This window comes from Curcuma longa, chromosome 11 (assembly GCF_044706935.1).
Source record: "Curcuma longa cultivar G26 ecotype Majalengka, Jawa Barat chromosome 11, ITB_CL_G26_1.1, whole genome shotgun sequence".
In the NCBI taxonomy this organism is placed as follows: Eukaryota; Viridiplantae; Streptophyta; class Magnoliopsida; order Zingiberales; family Zingiberaceae; genus Curcuma; species Curcuma longa.
In genome coordinates, this window is record NC_133871.1 from 2,706,578 (window position 1) to 2,727,913 (window position 21,336).

The 21,336-nt window shown below is 35.6% G+C and overlaps 4 protein-coding genes across 4 annotated transcripts; 2 read left to right on the forward strand and 2 right to left on the reverse strand.

Annotated features, from left to right (window-relative positions):
* Positions 1-3,281: 3,281 nt before the first annotated feature.
* On the reverse strand, positions 3,282-5,305 carry LOC141840987 (frataxin, mitochondrial). The gene is made up of 5 exons (XM_074729103.1): positions 5,076-5,305; positions 4,485-4,557; positions 4,318-4,365; positions 4,135-4,229; positions 3,282-3,339 (listed from the first exon to the last, which is right to left on the reverse strand). The coding sequence occupies exons 1-5, from the start codon at positions 5,303-5,305 to the stop codon at positions 3,282-3,284; spliced, it is 504 nt and encodes a 167-aa protein (XP_074585204.1).
* Positions 5,306-6,838: 1,533 nt separating this feature from the next.
* On the reverse strand, positions 6,839-11,589 carry LOC141840017 (universal stress protein PHOS34-like). The gene is made up of 3 exons (XM_074727896.1): positions 10,692-11,589; positions 7,632-7,679; positions 6,839-6,999 (listed from the first exon to the last, which is right to left on the reverse strand). Exons 1-2 carry the CDS (start codon positions 11,479-11,481, stop codon positions 7,672-7,674), a joined length of 798 nt encoding a protein of 265 aa, XP_074583997.1. The 5' UTR covers positions 11,482-11,589; the 3' UTR covers positions 6,839-6,999; positions 7,632-7,671.
* Positions 11,590-11,800: 211 nt separating this feature from the next.
* LOC141839958 (E3 ubiquitin-protein ligase CSU1) lies at positions 11,801-13,979 on the forward strand. Its single transcript, XM_074727826.1, has 2 exons — positions 11,801-12,139; positions 13,103-13,979. The coding sequence occupies exons 1-2, from the start codon at positions 11,901-11,903 to the stop codon at positions 13,779-13,781; spliced, it is 918 nt and encodes a 305-aa protein (XP_074583927.1). The 5' UTR covers positions 11,801-11,900; the 3' UTR covers positions 13,782-13,979.
* Positions 13,980-17,520: 3,541 nt separating this feature from the next.
* LOC141839630 (uncharacterized) lies at positions 17,521-21,316 on the forward strand. Its single transcript, XM_074727423.1, has 6 exons — positions 17,521-17,789; positions 18,373-18,436; positions 19,596-19,760; positions 20,198-20,263; positions 20,358-20,740; positions 21,012-21,316. Exons 1-5 carry the CDS (start codon positions 17,530-17,532, stop codon positions 20,601-20,603), a joined length of 801 nt encoding a protein of 266 aa, XP_074583524.1. The 5' UTR covers positions 17,521-17,529; the 3' UTR covers positions 20,604-20,740; positions 21,012-21,316.
* The last annotated feature ends 20 nt before the right edge of the window (positions 21,317-21,336 follow it).

Below are 21,336 nucleotides of genomic sequence, written 5' to 3' on the forward strand. Positions count from 1 at the left end.
ACCAAACTTAAATAATTATTTCAACAACTTAATTTTTAAATTAAACTCAATTAACTTATCAAACATCACAAAACTTGACTTAACTCATTTACCATCCTAATCTTCTCAATATTTTTTTAACTGTTCATCTCAACCTCCTAATAATTTTTTAAATGAACTTCCTGATATGTAAAGCCTCAACGTAGCGAGCTATCATGACTCTGATGGAATATGGCAGTGAACTTTGGACTTAGTAAATATGTTATTTTGAGGTTCTATGTGTGAATAAGCCGACTTAGATGTCAAATTAGTTGCCTAGTTGCCTTGCTAATCGTCACGGTTGCTGTGATGACTTGCAACTGATGTGGCATCAAGGAAACTAAACAACCATGTTAGCTACCTGCCTCACTGCAACAACTGTAACAATGAACTCTGAACCAACCTAAATATGGCTAGCAGTCGAACTCTTGTGAAAGATAACTTGCTAATTGATGTATAACCTCAAGGTGACTAAGCAACCATGTCAGCAACCTACCTCATCGTGATGACATAATAATGAACTTTGAACTTATTCACATGTACAAGCAAAATATGGCAACACAACTAAGAAACCACATCAGTACCCTATCTCGTCTTAACAACTATAACATTGAACTCTGAACTTATTTGCATGTATAACCTCAATATGGCTAGCAATCAAAGTTTTCATTAAAGATGATAACTTGCTAATTGATGTGGCATCACGGTAATGAACCATGTCAGCAACCTACATCACCACAACACATGTAACCTCAATCTTGCTAGGTCTCACAATTTTCGTTAAAGATAGTAACTAGCCAATTGATGTGGCATCGACAAAGTAACTGTGTAAGCCACCTGCCTCATCCAAACAAGGTAACAACCCTACATCAGTTAAACTGAGATGTATGGAGCATTCTGATGAATTAGGAACTGCAACGTGCAAACTATGATCCAGAGTTTATAGCTAAATTCACACCCTGATTGAACATAGCATAGAAGTATAAGAACAAGCTATATCGCATTGGCTAAGAACATAGCAAAGAAGTATAAGAACTGCAATGTAATTGGTGCTATATTGCATTGGCTAAGAACATAGCAAAGAAGTATAAGAACTGCAATGTAATTGGCGCTAAATCACATTGGCTAAGAACATAGCAAAGAACTATAAGAACAGCAATGTAAGCTATATCTGACTAAGAACATGGCATAGAAGTATAAGAACTGCAATGTAATTGCCGCTATATCGAAGGGAAGCCACCAGAACAAGGGTCAAAGTGAACGTTTTGATATGGCACAAACTTTTGTTGGCACAAACTTTTGTTAGGGTTAACTTCATCAAGCAATTAAGCAGGGAAGCATAAAACGTATGAGATAATGTAGGAACAAGAATCAATGGAGAAACACAGGCAGCAACTTTGAAATCACAACATTGAGATGAACCAGAATATCACAAGATACACGGCAAAGAATCGTAGCAATGGAAGTTCCAAGCTTTGTTACGATGCAAGAGATAAATTTAAGAGAGACTTGTTTCGGAGAGGCATCACCGGTTTAAAAGACGATTCGGAACTGAGGGGAGTCCGGCCCGGCGGCAGGGATGATCTCCCACCGGCACGGTTCGAGCTCTTCGGACACCGGGCAGTACCCGGCGAGCGTAATCCTATCGCCGGACGCGGCGACGGATCCAAACTCGAAGACCGTCACGTCCATCGGGCGCCGCGCCTCGACCGCGCCGTTCATCCCGGGGACCTCCTGCGCCATATCGGAGTTAGCACCGGCGTCAACGTTCGCCGGCGACGAAGTAGGCGGTGCCATCGCGCACTTGATTATAGTTACTAGTATTCCACCCGTGCAATGTACAGGATATTATTTTATATAATTAACAATTAAAATTAATAAGTATGAGTATTTGAATAAATAATTAAAATATAAATAAGTTAAATTGATTATAGATTGTACAATTAGAAAAAAAATGGTAAGATGTCATGATTATTAAAATAGTAAAATACTGGATTATAAGATTATAAGATAGCTTATTATTCCTAAAAATAGTAAAATAATTGATTATTAAAAAATATTAAAATACTGGATCTAAGATGTCATGATGTCATTGACAAAAGTCTCCCTACAAATTAAAAGAAGAATAAAATAATACTTATTCCGAATCTTCTAAGACAAAATCAAGAAGCTTTGTAAGACGACCACCAAATTTTTTACTTTGAGGAAAGTCTCGTGCAACCATTTTGCCAATGACATCTTGAGAAAAATTTTTTTAAGCTATAAGATAAAATGTTCGATCAATTAATCATGGAACAAAAAAATAAATTAACCTACCAAAAAGTATGTTCTCATCAACAAAATCTGTCTTCTTCAGTTCACTAAAAGACTTGAATTCATAAATCATCGATGGAAATGTATCATCAAAAATTTTACATACATGAGTTTTTGCAATAAAATTAATCTTGTATTTATTTGTTGTTGTCTTATACTTCATTCGATTCTCTGCAACAATGATATTTTTTATGACAAATACATGACCTTCTTTGAGAATGAATTTCACTCTCTCCATGATCGGACGTTTTATTGTTCCATGTATGCGTTCACCCTACAAATATATAGAAAGAATAAATATTTGTATTTTCTAAAAGTAATCAAATATATACAACCTTTTTATCATGAAAGACACACTCTAAGTTAAAATCTCTGTTGTTTCCATATGCAGGTAGATCGTAACAACGAACTAATCGGAGTTTCAACGCCCACTGCATTTTCGAAGGGTTAACCTCTCGGATGAGATTAAACAGAGGAGCCATTTTTTTATTTCAGCCTAAAGTGAGTGAGTGAAGATATTACAATCCTAATTTATAGAGTGTATGCAACCTCACCCTCATTTGTAATATGTGGTATTTTTTACCATCAAAGTTATTCAATATATTTTGAAATATGTGGTATTTGATAGGATCTTTAAATTATTCAATATATTTAGGAATCTGTGTTTTACCATTTAATAATAATAATTCGAGCATTAAAGTTTATGCTTAATATGGATTAAAATGTATTTAAAGATCTGTAGTATTAATATAGATTAATATGGATGAAAAGTTGTATTATCAATCAATTATAGCTGTGTAAGTTTATTTCTATATAGATAAATATGTTTATTTATAGAAATGATAGACGGAAAATTTTTTAGGCGATAATAAAAATAAAGGACACCCTCCTAAATTTTTAGCATCGTTAAGAACAAAACTCAAAGAACTAAAAGATTAAGTTGACACAAATTAGTATATATATATGAAAGTGTTTGTGGTTGCATCCCAGTCGAATCTTGAAGGACCACTGCAAGAGATGCGCAAGATGCATGTTACATGTACAGATTGTGAGAAGTCTGAGAGAACATGATTGGCAAACCGGGCAAAAGGCAGAGTCCATAAAATTGGAAAATTAATCTGATTTACATGCACAATGGGGAACCATTAACATGAGTAAGACTGAAGCATTATGTTATCAAAATGTCCAAGCAGGAAAGATACAGTTAAGATGCCCATCAAACATAAGATAGCTTCGGTTTGTTGATAAGCAATAACAGAGTTTCAGCTTCCATCTTTTAGGAAGATACATCTTTTTTGCAAATGGTTAAAGATGAATCTCCTATGTGTATACAGGATAGAACCTTCTAATAAAAGATCCGAGAAGAGGTATCTTATATATGGTTAGGAAGCTGACCTTCTCATACAAAGTGAGATAACATCAAGCTTGATGGAGTTTTAGCATTTGCAGAAGTAAATTAGTTCAAAGTGTGTTGCATATGAATAACTGAGAACTACATTGAGAAAGGAAAAGGCAAACGTTCCTAAACACACATCCAACAAAGCTGAGGTCCTTGCTTATTGCTATTTTCAGTGTGAAACTATCATATACCAATGAGTAGGCGAAACTAACTAGCCGAAGGCAATTTCAGTTGAACTGAATGCAAAAAGAAAACATTTTTCAGCGTATAATTTAAACTTCCATGTTCCGGGAAAAGTAGGAACAACTATGAGACCACACAGCTTAACAATCTAAAGATCAAGCTTTAGTTCAGCGGGTGGTTAGATTAAATGCAGGATTATAACTGTAGAGTACTCGCATTACCTTACTGGTGAAGATAACCAGATCTGTCTGTTTGGAGTTTGCTTGTTTATCACATAGGTGCCTAAAGTCCCCAAATTTAAGGTCAAAACATGATTCTGCTCAAAATGCATAGCATCTATCAATTTAGTCAGCTAAAATATGTGAAGATAAACTCAGACATTAAAGAACACCATATAATCTCACCCCGTAGTCGATTTCATAGCCATCGAGGTGTACGGCATCACCATATTCCTTCATATAGAAATGGGATTTTGAATGTATAGTAATCAGGTGTGCATTTTGAGAAAAAACAAGTGCTGGGAAAAAAAATCTGTAAGTTTTTCTTTGACAAATCAAATTATCAGAGTCACCTCAAACTTCTCTAGTAAATCATGTATTGTTTCATCTGCTAGCCTATGGAACTCCTCCTCAGCCATGAGGGATCTGCAATTGAAGAAGGATCATCACTTTACTTTGACGAGCAGATATACAGCGAGGAAAATGTCGATCATTCACATCAAAGAAAGCGGGAAAAAGATTAATTTGACGAAAGCCGAGTTATTAGTATAGTGGTTAGGACAAAATTCAAAATTTGCGAAACTAAAATAGGGATTTGATCAAAATCGAGCTTAATAGAGTGGTTGGACCCAAATTTAAAATTTGCAAAGGTAAAATTAGGTCTTGAAACCAAAAGGCAAACTGATCGATTGGGGGAACGACTAAAATGGGTTTGATAAAAATCAAGTTTTGAGTGGCGTGATCAGAACAACACTCCAAATTTTCGAAGACAAAATTGGATCGTTAGCCCAGAAAGCAGATGGATCGGTAGGGCAACCAAACAAATGGATTTTATCAGGATCGAGCTTCGAGTATAGTGGTTAGAGCCAAACTCAAAATTTGCGAAGACGGATTCGATCTCTAAACCAGAAAGCAAACGAATCGATTGGGGGGTAACCACGCACCGGTATTCAACGACGGCCGGATTCTGCGCCTGATCGAGCGCCGAAGGCTGAGTGGAGAAGAAAACCCTATATTGGCGAAGCAGGCCGAGAGGGCAGCGAGGCGTAGGCTGAGAGGAACCATCGACGGCAGCGATCGAGGGTGCTACGGAGGCGGCAAGCCGAGTCGATGTCGACGGAACCCTTCTCGGCAAGCGCTCGAGAAGCAGTCTGCGAGCGACGCGCAACGACATGGCGAAGGACATTTAGGGAGTAAAAGTAGGGCTAAACTAGCTCCCACTAATCGAATTTATAATGATTATTTAAATTTAATTTGATTTTTTTTTAAGGTTGAGATTGATTTATTGAGATTTTTATATTTTAAAATTTATTTGGTTAATTAGTAAATTTAATATTATATTTTTTAAAAAAGGATTTTTTATTTATTATAAATTTATTGATAAATATAATTCATATAGTTTATTTAAGATTATTTATTTAATTAATCTTATATAATAAATAAATTCTTACCGTTTAATTTATTTACCACCAACTTAAAACTTCTAATAAGGATTTAATTAATCTTATAATATACTTTCAAAAGTTAAATAACTAATTTATCATGTATTTTAAATTTTAAATAAATCAAATAAATACACTTTATGACACAACTATGAACAAAAATTAATTTTTTTAATTATTTAGGATAAAAACCAAAAGAAATATCCTATATTTTATTAGAATCATTGAAGGGTGTCCTTTTTTTTTATTTTTAATCAACGTCTTATCCCATAACTCCTATAAAATAATATAACTATCCTCCAATATAATATTTGATATTATTATCTCTTATTACCAAGTCTCTTCAGTCAATTGAATGAATATGATAAATTTATATTGTAACAGTTATGATTTCTATAGTTGCTACAATGTAAATATTACTGAATAAGATAAGTTTGAATTGCAACATTATAATTTGTAACTGTTATAATATAAATGTTATTGAACATATAACAAATTTGAGTTGTAGTAATTAGGTTAGATGTTAGATGAGCATATCAAATCTGTATTTTAACCGTTATGAAACTGCAATGCTACAACATGAATATTTTTTACAGATTAAATATACATTATAGCAATAAGAAAATCATAACTACTATAAATATTATGACAATTACAAAACTATGGCTATTATAAATATTTTAACAACTAGGATCTCATAATTATTACAACACAAACTTATTAATAATTAATCAATCGATTCAAAAAATTTAATATATGTGATCCAAAAATATAATATCTAATAGTATAATTGAGGGAAACTGTATAATTTTGTAGAATTGATAAGATGAGATATTTTTTTTTGATAAAAAATAAAAAAAAAACATCCCTTTAATGATTCCAATTAAAAAAACCTTTTGATTATTACCTAATTACTTATTAACTAATAATATACTAGTTGTGTTGAAAAATATGATTAGGTAGAGTTGACATTGCTTGATAATTTATTATCATTTATACAAATTTGTAATAAATGACAATTTGTAATATATTATTTAGTTTCTCTTCATACAAAGCTACCTCTTTCATGCTCACTTTATTTGAGAGGATGAATCAATGAATGGGTGAAATGCAACAAAGAACTCAGAGAGAGCCACAAAATCATTGACAAATAGATAGATTATGTCAATTTAATCGGTATGTCTAAGAGATGCCAAGAACATTGAAGGAGATTTTGCATTTTGATATTTTTGTTTAGTTCGCAAAGAAGCAGAAAATTTTCCAAATAAAAAAGACAATGAAAGAAGCAAGTTTAGATAATCAAGTCTTGATGAAGTAGTAGAAAGATGAGAAACATAAGAACAATAGCACTGCCTTCAATCCACCTGCAGGGTCCCCTCCATCCTCATCTTCGATCAAGTAGCCTCATCTCTCTATTCTCACCACTCTGTCGAACAAGAACAAGGGGAATAGGATGAGTTAGTAGAAACCATACAACCAATTGCAAAGAATATGTTAAAATAGCAAGGTTGAATCATTTAATGGTTATCACAGATAGGGTTGAATATTTGATTAAAATCGAACAAGAACTGAATTAATCAAAATCAAACCAAACTGAATTTTTTTAAATTATCCAAATCGATCGAATTTTCAAATAAAAATCGAACAAACCGAACCGATAAACTATCGATTAATTCGGTTTTCGACCAAATTAACCGAAATAACCAAAATTTTTAAATACTATGAAAAATTTATCAATTAGTTAAGGATTTATAAATTTACTTACTTAAAAATTTATAAATTATTTTTTTTATTTTATTTAATTCAATTTATTCGGTTTAAATGAATAAAAAATTTTAAAATCGAAATTGAATTAACAGAATTAATCGATTTTTTTAAAAAAATAATTAAAATTTGAAATAACCGAATCGAATTTTTAAATTCAGTCGGTTTATTCGGTTTAACTGAATTTTTACTCACTCCTAATCACAAACCAAAGAAAAGAAGTTAAAAGCTAGGCAAATGATACAAATGATTGCTAAATTAGTGTAAAACAATCGATAAAATAGACAAACTAACCTTGAGATTCAAGAGGACCATGCGAAAACCCATTTGCTTATCAAATATCTGCACAAACATATAATTAGCTTTGCGACATAGTTAAGATGTAAAACATGTCTTTAGTAAATACAAGATAAATATGGGCATCATCATTGTTAAGCGATGATCGTTTGGCTACACGAGTGTTCTTATCCTTGCATGATAGAATAATGTTTTTCTTTGACAACTAAGATGACATGAATATGTACTTAGACAACTAATAATGTCCTAATTAGATGATGTAATAATACATACATTAATTAAGGAAGAGAGATCAAAAAAGACTTAACGACAACAAAATAAAAAAAAAATTATGATAAATAGTAGGAGATTGAATCTAATGACATAAGAGAATTTATATAGCCGACCCATTAAGTGGGATAAAAACTTGATTGTTGTTGTTGTAGACAAATGTTTTACTTTCTTCTCTCTACTTGTTATACCTTCCACTACTATAGTTTAATTCTTCTAATTATAGAATTTATTGGTAGCCTGCATTTTCAACTTATTTTATCTTATTTTACCATTGAAGTTACGCCAGACAAAAAAATTAAAATCCTCAATAGGAAAGAAAAGTAAAATAGGTTCCACCCTATCAATGGCATAAACAAAATTATATGTAACACTAACAATGCTACATTCTCCTAATCTACTTTGAGAGTGTTTGCTACAGATTTAACAAAATGTGGATGAAAGGAAGAAAATGGGTCGAACAAAATTCATCTCATTCTTGTGCAAACCATGTAATAGACCGTTTGTCAAGGACCATGCTATCTACAAAGATTCAGGATAAACAAACTTAATGATTTAGTATGGATCTCTAACTAAGCATGAGTGTTACAAATCATTCAAGAACCAAAATGATGGAAATCATGATAAATTCTGAGCATATCAGTAGCATACGAATTGGGAATGCCATGCTAGGGGTTAAAACCGAACCGAATTTAAATCAATAAAAACCAAAACAAACAAACTAAACCGATATTTTATCAGTTAATTCAGTTTTCGATCGAATTAACCGAATTTTTTTAAATATTATAAAAATTTTACTAATGAATTAGGGATTTATAAATTTATTTACTTAAAATTTATAAATTATTTTTCTAATTTGATTAATTCGGTTTAACCGAATAAGGAATTTTAAAATTGAAACCGAACCGAATTAACCAATTTTTTTAGAAAAAATAACCGAAATTTCGAAATAACCGAATCAAATTTTTAATTCGGTTCGGTTTGATCGGTTTATTCTGTTTAACCGAATTTTTACTCACCCCTACGAACATGTAAGTAGACTGTAATATCTGCTAAAAGTATCTAATAACTTAAACAGCATACAGATGAAATACCCTCTTTGGAATGTTTATTGGAACATATGTGAAAATCTCTAAATTTCTGATACTGGTGCATCAACTATTATCATAATTTGTATCAGATGCAAGAAACAAACTAGCATCATGATTCAGTTATTACATCATCTGAAGGTCTTGTGAAGAGTAGCATCATTTTAAAGATCTTAAGAAGAGCACACACAAAATAAATTAGACATCATGCATCATTACTACTATCTTCTGTATATTTGAGATGCAGCAATTATGAAACCAGGATGTTCAACCCACATCAATCATAATTTGGCACAACAATAACTCTGTATTAAATTCTTCAAAGCAAGGTGCATGATAGGATAGTGTTTTATAGAAGGATGGGGAGGAAAAGCTAAGCACAACATCAAAAAAGATGGACAAAATATAATTATGAATCTCAATTGGAGAAAAGCAGCCAGTAGGATAAAAGAAAAAATGGCTTTGATTTGAATTGTGCAATACATGATGTAATTCATTAGTCATACACATATTAGAGACAAATAGAACCAATCAAGCATAACAACAGCCAACAAGAAAAGTATGCCAATTGTTCTCCACCAAGAAAGTGACTAGTTAGGTGCACTAATAGATGGAATTTCGGTTAGAAAAATATATGGTATCCTTAATTTGTACATGAGGACAAAATAAGGAAATAAGAAAAAACCTAAACAAGCAATTCTGTACCAAATAGATAGACTTGTCCTGTAATAAGAAAATACACAGTCATGAACCTCATACTATACATAACTTACCCACTAATTGTTGACTAGATGAGAGGTAGTATTTCTACAGCTTGTATTACAAGTCTACATATAGTTAGTTTGGGCCCTTTGCAAGAGAGCAAAGAAAATATGAGCAGAAATTATGTAGGCTATATTTTCAGCGATGAAAGTTTCATCTAGGGTTCGAAATTTCAAATTGTGCTGATGTTTCAGTCTTTGACTGAACGATACTATTTCAGTACCGTTCCGACATTTTGATGGTGATAAATTGGAGGTGGAAGGAGGAAAGAGTATGATGAAGAAGAAGAAGAAAAAGATGAGACAACTATATGGTTAAGCTCAATCTTTACTTTCCATCTGGAATGCTACAATTTGGATATCATCTTGTGTGGAGACAAATTATAAAAAAAAAACCCAACAACATTATGTCAATTTTAATGTTAAGGGTTAACATGAAATCATACTCGTCAACATGATTGACACAAAGACACTGGTACAACATGAGATTTCAAACAATGCTTAACATACTCGACCCTCTCTAATAAAAGAAGTCACCATTAATGCTAACTGCATTCAACCCTAAGACATGCATGGTGTTGGACTGTGTATTCTGTTCCAATTGACCTAACAACGAATTGGGGAGTAGGCTCTTAACAAGAGATTCCCAAGTATGGACGAAAAATAGCTGTGAAGATAATTTATAGATTTCATCAACCAAGAACCAACTCACAAGATATGAAAAAAAACGGGTTTTTTTTACCCACTAGTGTCCGCTGCCCCTATTATCACTAAGCAAAATCACCATTGGAAAATTACCGAAAAAGCAATAACAAAAGTAAATGCATGGCAAACTGCAAGCTAGTGCAGAAGCAAGAAATCCAGAACAAAATTCAATTTTTCTGCAAACATCTACGATCCTTTTCGAGATCAGGAAACAAGTTTCGTAGAAGCCTAACCTTTGTGTTTAGAAGGGGAATCAGATAACTTATCCTCTTCGGGCAATTGATTCAATTTCAGCAACTTCGCTGCGATCTCCGGAGGAGCTTCATTGCCGACAGCAGTGGAGACGCCAGCTTCTTCATCAGGATAACGCACCACCACTACAGGGCATATGCAATGGTGAACGCAATAGTCGCTGAAGCTTCCAAGCCCTCCCTTGTTAGACCTTCGCGCAGCTCCGAAGCCCCTGCTGCCCATGATCACCGCACTAAGCCCCAGCCTCTCCACCTCCAAGCAAAGCCTCTCCTTCATGTCGTGATCCTTCACAATGTGGATCTTGTAAGGGATCTGCGCCTCCACGAGTGGCTTGGCGATCTCCTGGGCTTTCGCGGTCGTAAAGGCCTCCAAGTTCTCCTCCAGCTTCCGCTTCGACTCCTCGGACCCGACGCCATCCCCTCCCGCGGCGGCAGCATCGGCGGCAACGGAAACGTCGATGGCGCCCCAGTCGGCGCCATATAACACGGAGGTGGTGCAGACGTGGAGGAGGATAACGGCATCCCCGGGACGGAGGTAGTTCTGGACGGCCCACTTCACGGCGTAGGCGCTCTCGTCGCTGAGATCGACGGGAATCGCGATCCGACGGTGGGATCCGGCGGAGGGGTTGGCTGCGGCCGCGGAGGAGAAGAAAAACCGAGGGGAGCAGGGCTGGATCGCTGCTTGAGCGATCGCCGCAGCCACCGCCTCCGCTGCCGCGGACGCTGGAGGCACCTGCCGATCGGCCTCCTGCCTGATCTGCTGGGGATTCATTGAGGAAGTCGATGGAAAGTTCTGGATCGTTCCGTGGAAGAAGAAGGAGGAGGAGGAGGAGGAGGAGGAGCGGCGTCCCGATACAGTGACGCGAGGTTGCCCGGAGAATAAAACGCTTCGACGTGGAAGAATAACGGCACGCGTCACAAATCAATTTCTCATGTGGAACACAATTATTATAAATAAAGGGTGTGAAATGAAATATTTTCCATAATATATGTAAATACGATATCATCTAATCTGTTATATTAGCTGCGATTATAACGGAACCGACTCATAACCCGTTATATATCTCATCGTTACTCTTCCTTCCCTCTTCCTCCAAGGTCTGCGTCGTCGTATCGGTTGTCCCCTCCGCTGCGATCTAGGGTTAGGGTTACGGCGGCCGGTCCGTTCGATCGAAGAGGGAGGGAGCAAGGATGCCTCAGCGTCACTCGAAGAACAACAACGACCTCGCCTTCTTCACGTACGAGGAGAAGAGGAAGCTCGGGTACGGCACGCAGCGGGAGCGGCTCGGCAAGGATTCCATCAAGCCCTTTGACGCCTGCTGCCTCTGCCTCAAGCCCCTCATCGATCCTCTTTGTTGCCAGAAGGGGCACCTCTTCTGCAAGGAGTGCATCCTTGAGTGCCTCCTCGCGCAGAAGAAGGACATCAAAAGGTGCGTTCATCATCGCCGAATTTCCGTGTTATTTTTGTGCCTTTATGGACTGGTGTTTTAGTAGGGCTAACAAGATATTGATACAAAGATGATTCTTTGATTGAGTTGGTCGAGAGTTCCATCTGCAGGACGCTAACTTGTTAGTAGATAGAGTGATGAACATATCTGCTTCAGCTTTGCCCTTGACTGTTTTGGCTTGGTTCATCATTGCGATTTCATGTCAATTTTAGTTGCTATTCTCACAAGATCTGTAGATCCGTGTGTTCTAATGTAGACAAAATGCGTTAACTGGAAGTTGTAATTCTCTGATTTGGTTTAATGACTAGATAAAATTTGGAATAACGAAAGATCGATGATATATCAAATTGAGCAAATGAAGCTGACTGCAAGGGATATGAAAAATCAACTCACTACTTTGAAGAAGAACAAAGTGTTTCAATAGATATTACAAAGCTGTAATGACAGTAATGTCCTATGCAATTTGGCATAAAAGTAGGATTTTTATTGCTTGTGAATTGGATTTTCACTGTGCTCTAGTCTCTAGTAAGCCATGCTTTTACCTACAACTGCAGATGGCCAGTTTCTTTGTCTTAGTTGGTTTAGTTGATGACTTAGATGAGGATCATTTCAGCCTAATTGAGTTTACGAGGCTAAACTATATGCATATGATTTATTGAAGATATATGAGGCATAAGGATGGAATTATTGTTTATGGGCTATAGATCCACACATCAAAAGTCTGATCTCCTTTAATTTCCATTAGTTAGGAGTTAGGACTTGTTTATGGATAGAAGTTTGAGGAGAGAAACTAGGGATGATAGAACCAACTTGTAGTATCTCTAGATTTATCGATGGTCAGCCGCTGCTAGTCTGAACTATTTACTATGTAGTTGCGTATGTTTCTTGATCATTCAGTTAATCTTTTTCCGTTCGCTTAGTCCACATTTTAATCCTTCTTGGCAGAAAGCTAGCTGCGCATGCTATACAACAGAAACAAGAGAAAGAGGAGGAAGAGGAGAAACAAACGCTGCAAAAGGCTCGAGAGCTTGATGCTTTCGACCAGCAAAACCATGGGGCTGTGCCACAGTACAATGACAGGAGTCAATCTCGTGACAGGAATGGATTCCACGGAGCAAACAGTGTGAAGGTAACCTCATACGAAGAGGAGGCTATGCGCAACATGAAGGCTTTCTGGCTTCCTTCCGCAACCCCTGAAGCCCCGGTCAAGGTGGAGGCTCCGACCACAGATACAACCTGCCCAGAAGGCAAGGAAAAGCTTAGGCTGAAACAACTCTTCCCGATCTCCTTCACGGAAGAAAGTAACCGCGAGAGCAAGAAATCCAAGGCTTTGGAAAGCAGTTTCGTATGCCCAAGCTGCAAGGTCACTCTCACCAACACTCTGTCACTTGTGGCTGTCAGCACCTGCGGTCACGTCTTCTGCAAAAAGTGCTCCGATAAGTTCCTAGCCATCGACAAGGTCTGCTTAGTCTGCAACAAGGAGTGCAAGCCAAGGAACCTAATTTGCATTGAGAAAGGAGGGACAGGTTTCGCCGGGCATGATGATCACTTGGAGGCAACCGATTTCAAACACTTGGGCAGTGGTTCCGGGTTGGGACTCTGGAAACCAGCCTCGAAAAGTTAAAGGTGACAAATTTCTGCTCATGTAGCAGTAACATCTTTCAGAATTGTCAATGAGAATCTTAAAATCTAAGAACAAGGTTCTCGCACTAGGTTACATTCTCAAATCCTGTGGTGTATCGACTTCCTACTGTGTTTATATTCTTGTGTTGACCGACTTCCAATGGATGATGACTCATGTTTCCAAGTTTCACGCAATCAATTTCCTTGGATTTGTATTATATTCATTAGTTTGCTTGATGTTTTATAAGTGTAGCTTACCAAGTGCATTGTTTTAAAGATTGAACCAGTGTAGCTCTTCTCTTCGATAGAGATGGTATTTTTGTGTCAACTTGTATCTTTTTGGCTTTTGTACTTATAGTGTAAATGAGATGAAGATGAAATGTAAAGTTTAACTTGGAAGATGAAGAATGAGCGAGAGAGATTCATTCCATAATCTTCTTGGACATGAGATGAGAAGTTGAGCATCTGTCTCATCTTATCCTATATCTGAGTTGGATCAAAGGTTCTGTTGAATTTCAATCGCCTTGTTTGGGTCCATTTTGAAAATACTTTTTAGGGTTTTGTTAATTCATTGTATGATATATTAACAAAAATATATTAATATACCATCTTGTTTGTTTTTTTAAAATATTAAAATAACATTTTGATATAATTTTTTATTTCAAAAATATTTTTATTTCAACATTGTTAGAGTAATTAAAATCACTTTAACTTAATGAAAATTTGATAAAATTATTTAAATATGATCCAAATCACTTTGACTCGATGTATTCGTTGTATAGTTGCTATAATTGTAAAGCTATGGTGTGATATTTAAATATAATCCAAATCACTTCAACTCAATGTAATAATTATTGTCTATAGCTTTTATAATTGTAACAGTTATTTTCGGAGCTATAGTATGATGATAAGAGATGGGACAGACTCCCTAGATAATGTGGATTCAAATCTCACCCATAATACATTACATCTAGGAAGTTTGAAAAACTTATAATATTGGATATTCCCTCAAAACTCATGTGCTTTTCAATTTATCTAGGTAGTTAGTGAGGAAATTTTCTTGGAATCGGATTGATCAGCTCTAGCATTAGTCGGATTCTAAGAGTTTGATATATAGAATATCAAAAATAATAATAATATTTGTAATAGTTTAAGTTACTACTAAGTATAATTGCTACGACATTATAAAAATTATGTTATAGTTGCTCTAACATTTTTGTAGTGGGTTTAACTAAGTTTAAGTAATTTTACCAAGTTAATAAAGAAATTTTTGATAAATTTTAATGTCATACTAATTATTCATAGTAATTTTGATTAAGTTAAGCCGATTTATTTTAATATATTGTAGTAGCTATGCTATATATATTTTTGATAATTCAATTGTTTAAGTTTTGCTCGATTAATTCGGGAGGTAGACGACTTCTCCCTGGTTCACGTATTGAGTAAATCAAATTTTTCATCAGAGTAAATGTAAAAGTGTCACAGTACTGCCCTGAAAGGCCGACCTCCGTAGTTCTTTCAATTACTGTAGAGTTGTCCGAACCATAAATCCTTTCAGCCATAGATCTCTTAATATAATTTTTTTCTTCAAATTAACAACATGTTCTAGTTGGGAATCAAATTACAATACTCTAAATTTCTCCGAAGTCAGCTTACCGTTGCAATGTAGTCCCGGGGAGCTAATAGCTATGTTATAGTTATTACACGTTGTAGTAGATAAGATATAAAATTCTATTTTTTATGAAAAGAATAATAAAAAAAGCCTTTTGTTTTTTAAAAAAATTATAGGAACAATAATATTATTAATTTATCCCTTTAAACCAAAGAATGTCTCAGGGCCCACCATAGCATCCTAATCCACTTAGCTCAACCTCTTAAGTTTAGCCACGCATGGACCCACCAAAACTTGATAAAGAGATCACGCAAGCGTGGGCCCACCAATAATATCATTAACTCTTAAAATGATTTGCATTACTAGAAAAGGAACTAAGAGCATCCGCAACGTACGTGACGTTATAACACCATGAACTCCACTACCACGTGGTAGTCGATTAGGTGATCGACTACCACACATGGTGATCGATCACCTGATCGACTACCACACATGGTGGTCGACCAGCTGGTCAACCACCATGTGTGGACTACCACCATCTGATTGTGAAAAAAAAATTAAAAAAAAATACATAGCCCACCACTGTCACCGATTAACGCGTTCAGAACTCTGAACGCGTTAAATACCTCACTCCTCTCTCGCTCCTCCAAGTCCTTTCCTCGCTCTTTCATGTCCGCTGTTAACGCGCGATTACGCGTTGCGGATGCTCTAAGTAATAATTGAGAAAGGCATAAGACTGGCGTGGGCCCACCAAAAATCTATTTGCCAGCCGCCGCGCCGCGCCGCCCCAGCCACCTAGCAAATAAAAGGAAATAAGTAATTGACAAAGGGATAAGGCTGGCGTGGGCCCACCAAAAATATATTTGCCAGCCGCCGCGCCGCCCCAACCACCTGGCAAACAGTCGACGTACGCAAAAGAAATGCATGTTTGGTTGTATTTTTCCTTTTTTTAAAAAAATAAAACATTAATATGTCATGTTACTTTTCTACCCTCCAATAATAATTAATAACTTAAACCTCATTATAATTTTTAAAATTAACAAAATGTCTACTGGACTTTTTAAATTATTATTATTATTATTATTATTATTATTATTATATTCTCAAATTGATGAATAAAACATATCGATATTATTGTTAGAAAATAAAATTTATGATAATTTAAAATTTTTAAAAGGTATTTGAAAAAAATAAAATAAACTAGAAGATTTTATTTGGCAAAAAATAAAATTGCACTATTCTAAAAAAAAATATTATCAAAAGAGTATCTCACACCCCTAAACTATCTTTTTTAAATAGTATTATTATAGATTTATCAAAATTATGCTCAAAATTACTCAATAATTATAATCAAAATTATTTTGATATTGATTAAAAATAATTAAATAATCATTAAAACTATTTTAAATTTGATTACAATTAGTCAAAATTAATCAAATACTATTAAAATCATTTTAAATAAAATTATTTTATATAAAATAATTTTAATTAAAGTTACTTTATCAAATTATTTTTTTTTATAATTCAAATATTCAACTATTATGATTCAACTAATCTTAAAAATGATCGAAAATAGATCAAGAAACGTAGATGGATCATGATAGACAATCCAATGTTATAAAAATTTTAAACTTCCAAATGTAATATATCTTGAATAAGATTTGAACTCAATTTTTCAAACTTTGAAATGTAGTATGTCTTAAGTGAGATTTGAACCTTTGAATCCTTATTATCTAAGGAATTCATCTCACTCTCTTACGATCGCACCATAGTTGGAGGTTTAAACTAGAATTGTTTCACATTGGAGTTATTAAAGTAATTTGATTAAATCTGTATTTTTTTAAAATATAAAGTGTCATTATGATAGTTTTTATAATGAAGCCCTTGTAATATAATAAAAATATGAGACCTCTTTTGATTTTTCACACATTTTATTTAGATAAAAATGTATAGAAATATTTAAATCATTTTATGAAATTACAAGGTCGAATATGGAATGTTAGATAATCCCCTTTTTTCGTAAAAATTAAAAAAGTTAATTTATTTTTTATAAACAGAAAAAAAATATTTTATAACGGCAATAAATATTAACTAATTGGAAGAAGGCGTCGAGTGGGACGAACGAGAGAGAGAGAGAATGGGATCGACGGGAGCGATGGAGGAGGAGGGCGGAGGCGGCATGGCGGCGGTGCTGGATTTCGACATCCTCTGCGCCACCGTGGCTCTCCAGACGAGGGGGCTTTCGGTGGAGAAGCGGCGGCGGGAGGAGGAGGAGGAGGAGGGAGAAGAGGCCGGGGATGAGGAGATCGGGGCGGAGCTCGCCGGCGTGCAGCGGATGTGGGAGGGAGACATCGTCGACTGCTTCGACGACCGAAGGATCGCCATCGAAACCGCATGGTGCGACACCTCTCTCTCTTCTCCTCTACTCCTGCTTTCGTCCTTTCCCCCAAATCTTAGTGAATTCTTTGATTCGTGGGAACTTTCTATTGATTTTTCACTGCTCGATGATGACAAATTCAAGTTTGGGGGAGTTTGAAATTGAGATCGATTTGACGGTGAGAGTGGAGTTTTATCTATATGATGAAATCGATTCAACTCTTGTTTTGCACTTCCCTTCTCTTCTCTACTCCTGCTGTCGCCCTTTCCCCAAATTTTAGTGAATTCTTTGATTCGTGGGAACTTTCTATTGACTTTTCTCTGCTCGATGATGACAAATTCAAGTTTGGGAGAGTTTGAAATTGAGATCGATTTGAAGGTGAAAGTGGAGTTTTGTCTATATGATGAAATCGATTCAACTCTTGTTTTGCACTTCTCTTCTCTTCTCTACTCTTTCTTTTGCCTCTTTCCCCAAATTTCAGTGAATTCTTTCTGCTCGATGATGGAAGATTCAAGTTTGGGGGAGTTTGGAATTGAAATTGATTTGATGATGAAAGTGGAGTTTTATCTACATGATGAAATGGATTCAACTCTTGTTTTGCAGTTGCCCGTGCTATAGATTTGGGAAGAACACGAGAAGGGCAGGCTTGGGATCTTGTTTTCTTCAGGTGAGGCTTAAAGACAATTCCCTCTTTGCTTCAGCTTGCTTCAGTTGCTCGGTTGAAAATTAATAGGGCAATTGTCATAAAAAAAATACTTCTGAATCACCAAGTCGAGTGCTAAAATACAAATTTTCAATATTAGTGTTCCAGAAATCTCATTTATTCAATGATAAAATTGTTGCCATATGATCTGAAAATCATTCATTCGAACCTGGAATTATTCATAATATGTTAACATTGAGAAAATAATATAAATTTGTAAATTAAACTCTGGCTCGGGTGGTCATAACAAGTATTAATAACATCATATATCAAGAAAGGAAAAGTAAAACAAACAATTTCATTGCTTATGCTTTTGGCTTGCTTCCACCAAAGGTTAGTGCCATAATTGGATCTTGCATCCATCCATCAAACACAAGAATGAAATTTTGACTGAACATAACATTTTAGAGGAGATGTTGGTTACATGCTAGCTTTATTTTGGCATTCAATTAAATTTTGGTTAAATCTTGGTTGAGACCAAATTATGTTATATAATTCTAGAAAATTGCAGTAGGGGTCCTAAATTACATCTAAACATTCATAAGATGCATCAATAACACATTTAATCTAAGTGTACAAGAGTCAAGTGTATTAAGGAATAAAGGGCCTTGGCGAATGACTTGTGAAAAGCGAAGTCTTGCTTTTGGAGCATAGTTAAGTTGGTTACAACGAAACAGAATTGCTGAAGTAGACAAGAGTCGAATCTTGACGAAATCGAGACAATGCACTCTCTCCGTCGTAGCCAACTGCAACTTTCTCGATTTACCTCCTCACATGATTGTGAGGACCGACGTATGTGAGACTGACAAATTGAGACTGAAGTATAAGAGTCAAGTGCATTTAGGAATAAAGGACTTTTTGCGAGCGAATGAAAAGCGAAGTCTTAGTAGGGCAAAAACTAAAATAAAGACAATTTTAGGGCACTTGCAGACATCATTGTACATACTACTTATTGTTGTTTAGGCTTTATTCACATTTAAGGAAAACAAGACAGATCGAACCGAGATGAAATCATGATGGCCGTTGCTCATTGTCCTTTCCTTCAACTTGCTTACAATGTTATGTACCATTGCAACATTCTCTTATCATAAGCTGGCTCATAATTGCTCAATTTCTTTTACAGGCGACTGTATATTTGATCTTTGTAGCTGGTGCTTTGTTCAATTTCGTTGCTTTTGGCATCACCGATCAGCATCGGTTCCTGTATCTGGGGGTATCATGTTGCATCTCTACAGGGCTGTATTTAGGGTTTTTCCGCGCAAGAATGAAGAAACACTTTAATATAAAGGTAAGCATTCCTTTCTAATTCAAGGTTGTTCTTCATCTGTTCATGTTTTAGTCGTGGACTTGTGGTGCGTGCAGTATCTTTGTCTAATCTACCATTTGAGCTAATTGTCTAAACTTCTCAGCAAATTAAGTTTCCTGTTCCCTGGAAACAACTGCCTTCGGTTCGCATTGCCATCAACTAGAGTTGATTTTTTTTTTTTATCAATGTTTGGAGCTTGATGAGAATGTCAAGCCTAAAGTTAGTAGATTGGATCTTAACATCTCGATCACATCAACCACGTTAGTAGATTGAAGCCACATTTATCTTTTCCTTGGTAGTATGTTTTTTTCGGTGTCGAAAGACTTGCTTGCAATGCAGTATAAGTAAATAAACACAGTTGATGTATCGACTAAGCACTGTCTTTTGTCCTTGACGATCTCACTTCTCGTGTTTGGCAGGGGAATGGGACTCCATTGGATGATTGTCTGAACCATCTTATTTGCCCTTGTTGCACATTATGCCAGGTCACTACTAGTTCCTCCACACAAATCTCTTTCTGCATTCGGCTCTTCAGATGTTTGCTATGCATTTCCATTACATGCTCCATTGGTTGATCAGGAATCTAGGACATTAGAAATGAACAACGTCCAAAACGGTGTATGGCACGGCCGGGGCGACACAATATGCTTAGCCGGAGCCGGTGAAGGAAGCACAACATTCATAGCTCTCCGTCAGCCTCCATTGCTTGCGATCAGATCGCCCGTTCATTGCAGCATGGAAAGAACAACAGACGACAACAAACACTCGTGGAGTCTAGATACAAGCCAATCAAAACCACTAGTCCATGTGGATCAATTAGTATAGTGTCGTCAAGAGACTGATTGTTCATCGAAGGCAGATTCTCAGACACTGAAAATAGCATTGGTTCTTTATCTAAATGGATTCCTTTGTACAACTGTAGCACATCTTATCCTCCAAGGAAGGATTTGGGAGGTAATCAGGTAAATTTTTATTTGGAGGGATAAAAAACATTTGCATTTAAATTCATTTAATTGCTAGAGAAGTTAATTGTACATTTTTCATTAGATATTCTTCATCATGATATGGCAATTGATTAAATTTTGCAAATATAATGTCATAAAATTGCCATATCATAGCTTTTTAGTGTAAACTTTGTAGACACTGAGTTATAATACAACTCCTTGAACCAAAATGTGATTTTATCTTTTTTGAGGTTCTTGATGAGACTCATGTTGAAATACACTTGTGCAGATCAAGCAAAATGCAACCGGTGGCAAGCCATGAGTCTTCTTCAAAACTCGCAAGCATAGGCACGATGACAATCGTATAAGATTGCAGTCATATGCTGCAAATTTTACAAGAATGAGAGGTGAAGAACAGGATACCATCTGGTAGAGAATCCGTATGTTTATGCCATACATCGTAAAGGAATCACATCTAGTTTCCGAGTCTAAGGATCAAGAGAAACTTAAGGTATGATTGTGTATGTTAAGCAGCTTATCGGTTGCAATTGTTGTACTACAAATCCTAGAGATGGTTGCTTTCTTTTTCTTCTATGTTGGTTCGCGAAATAGAA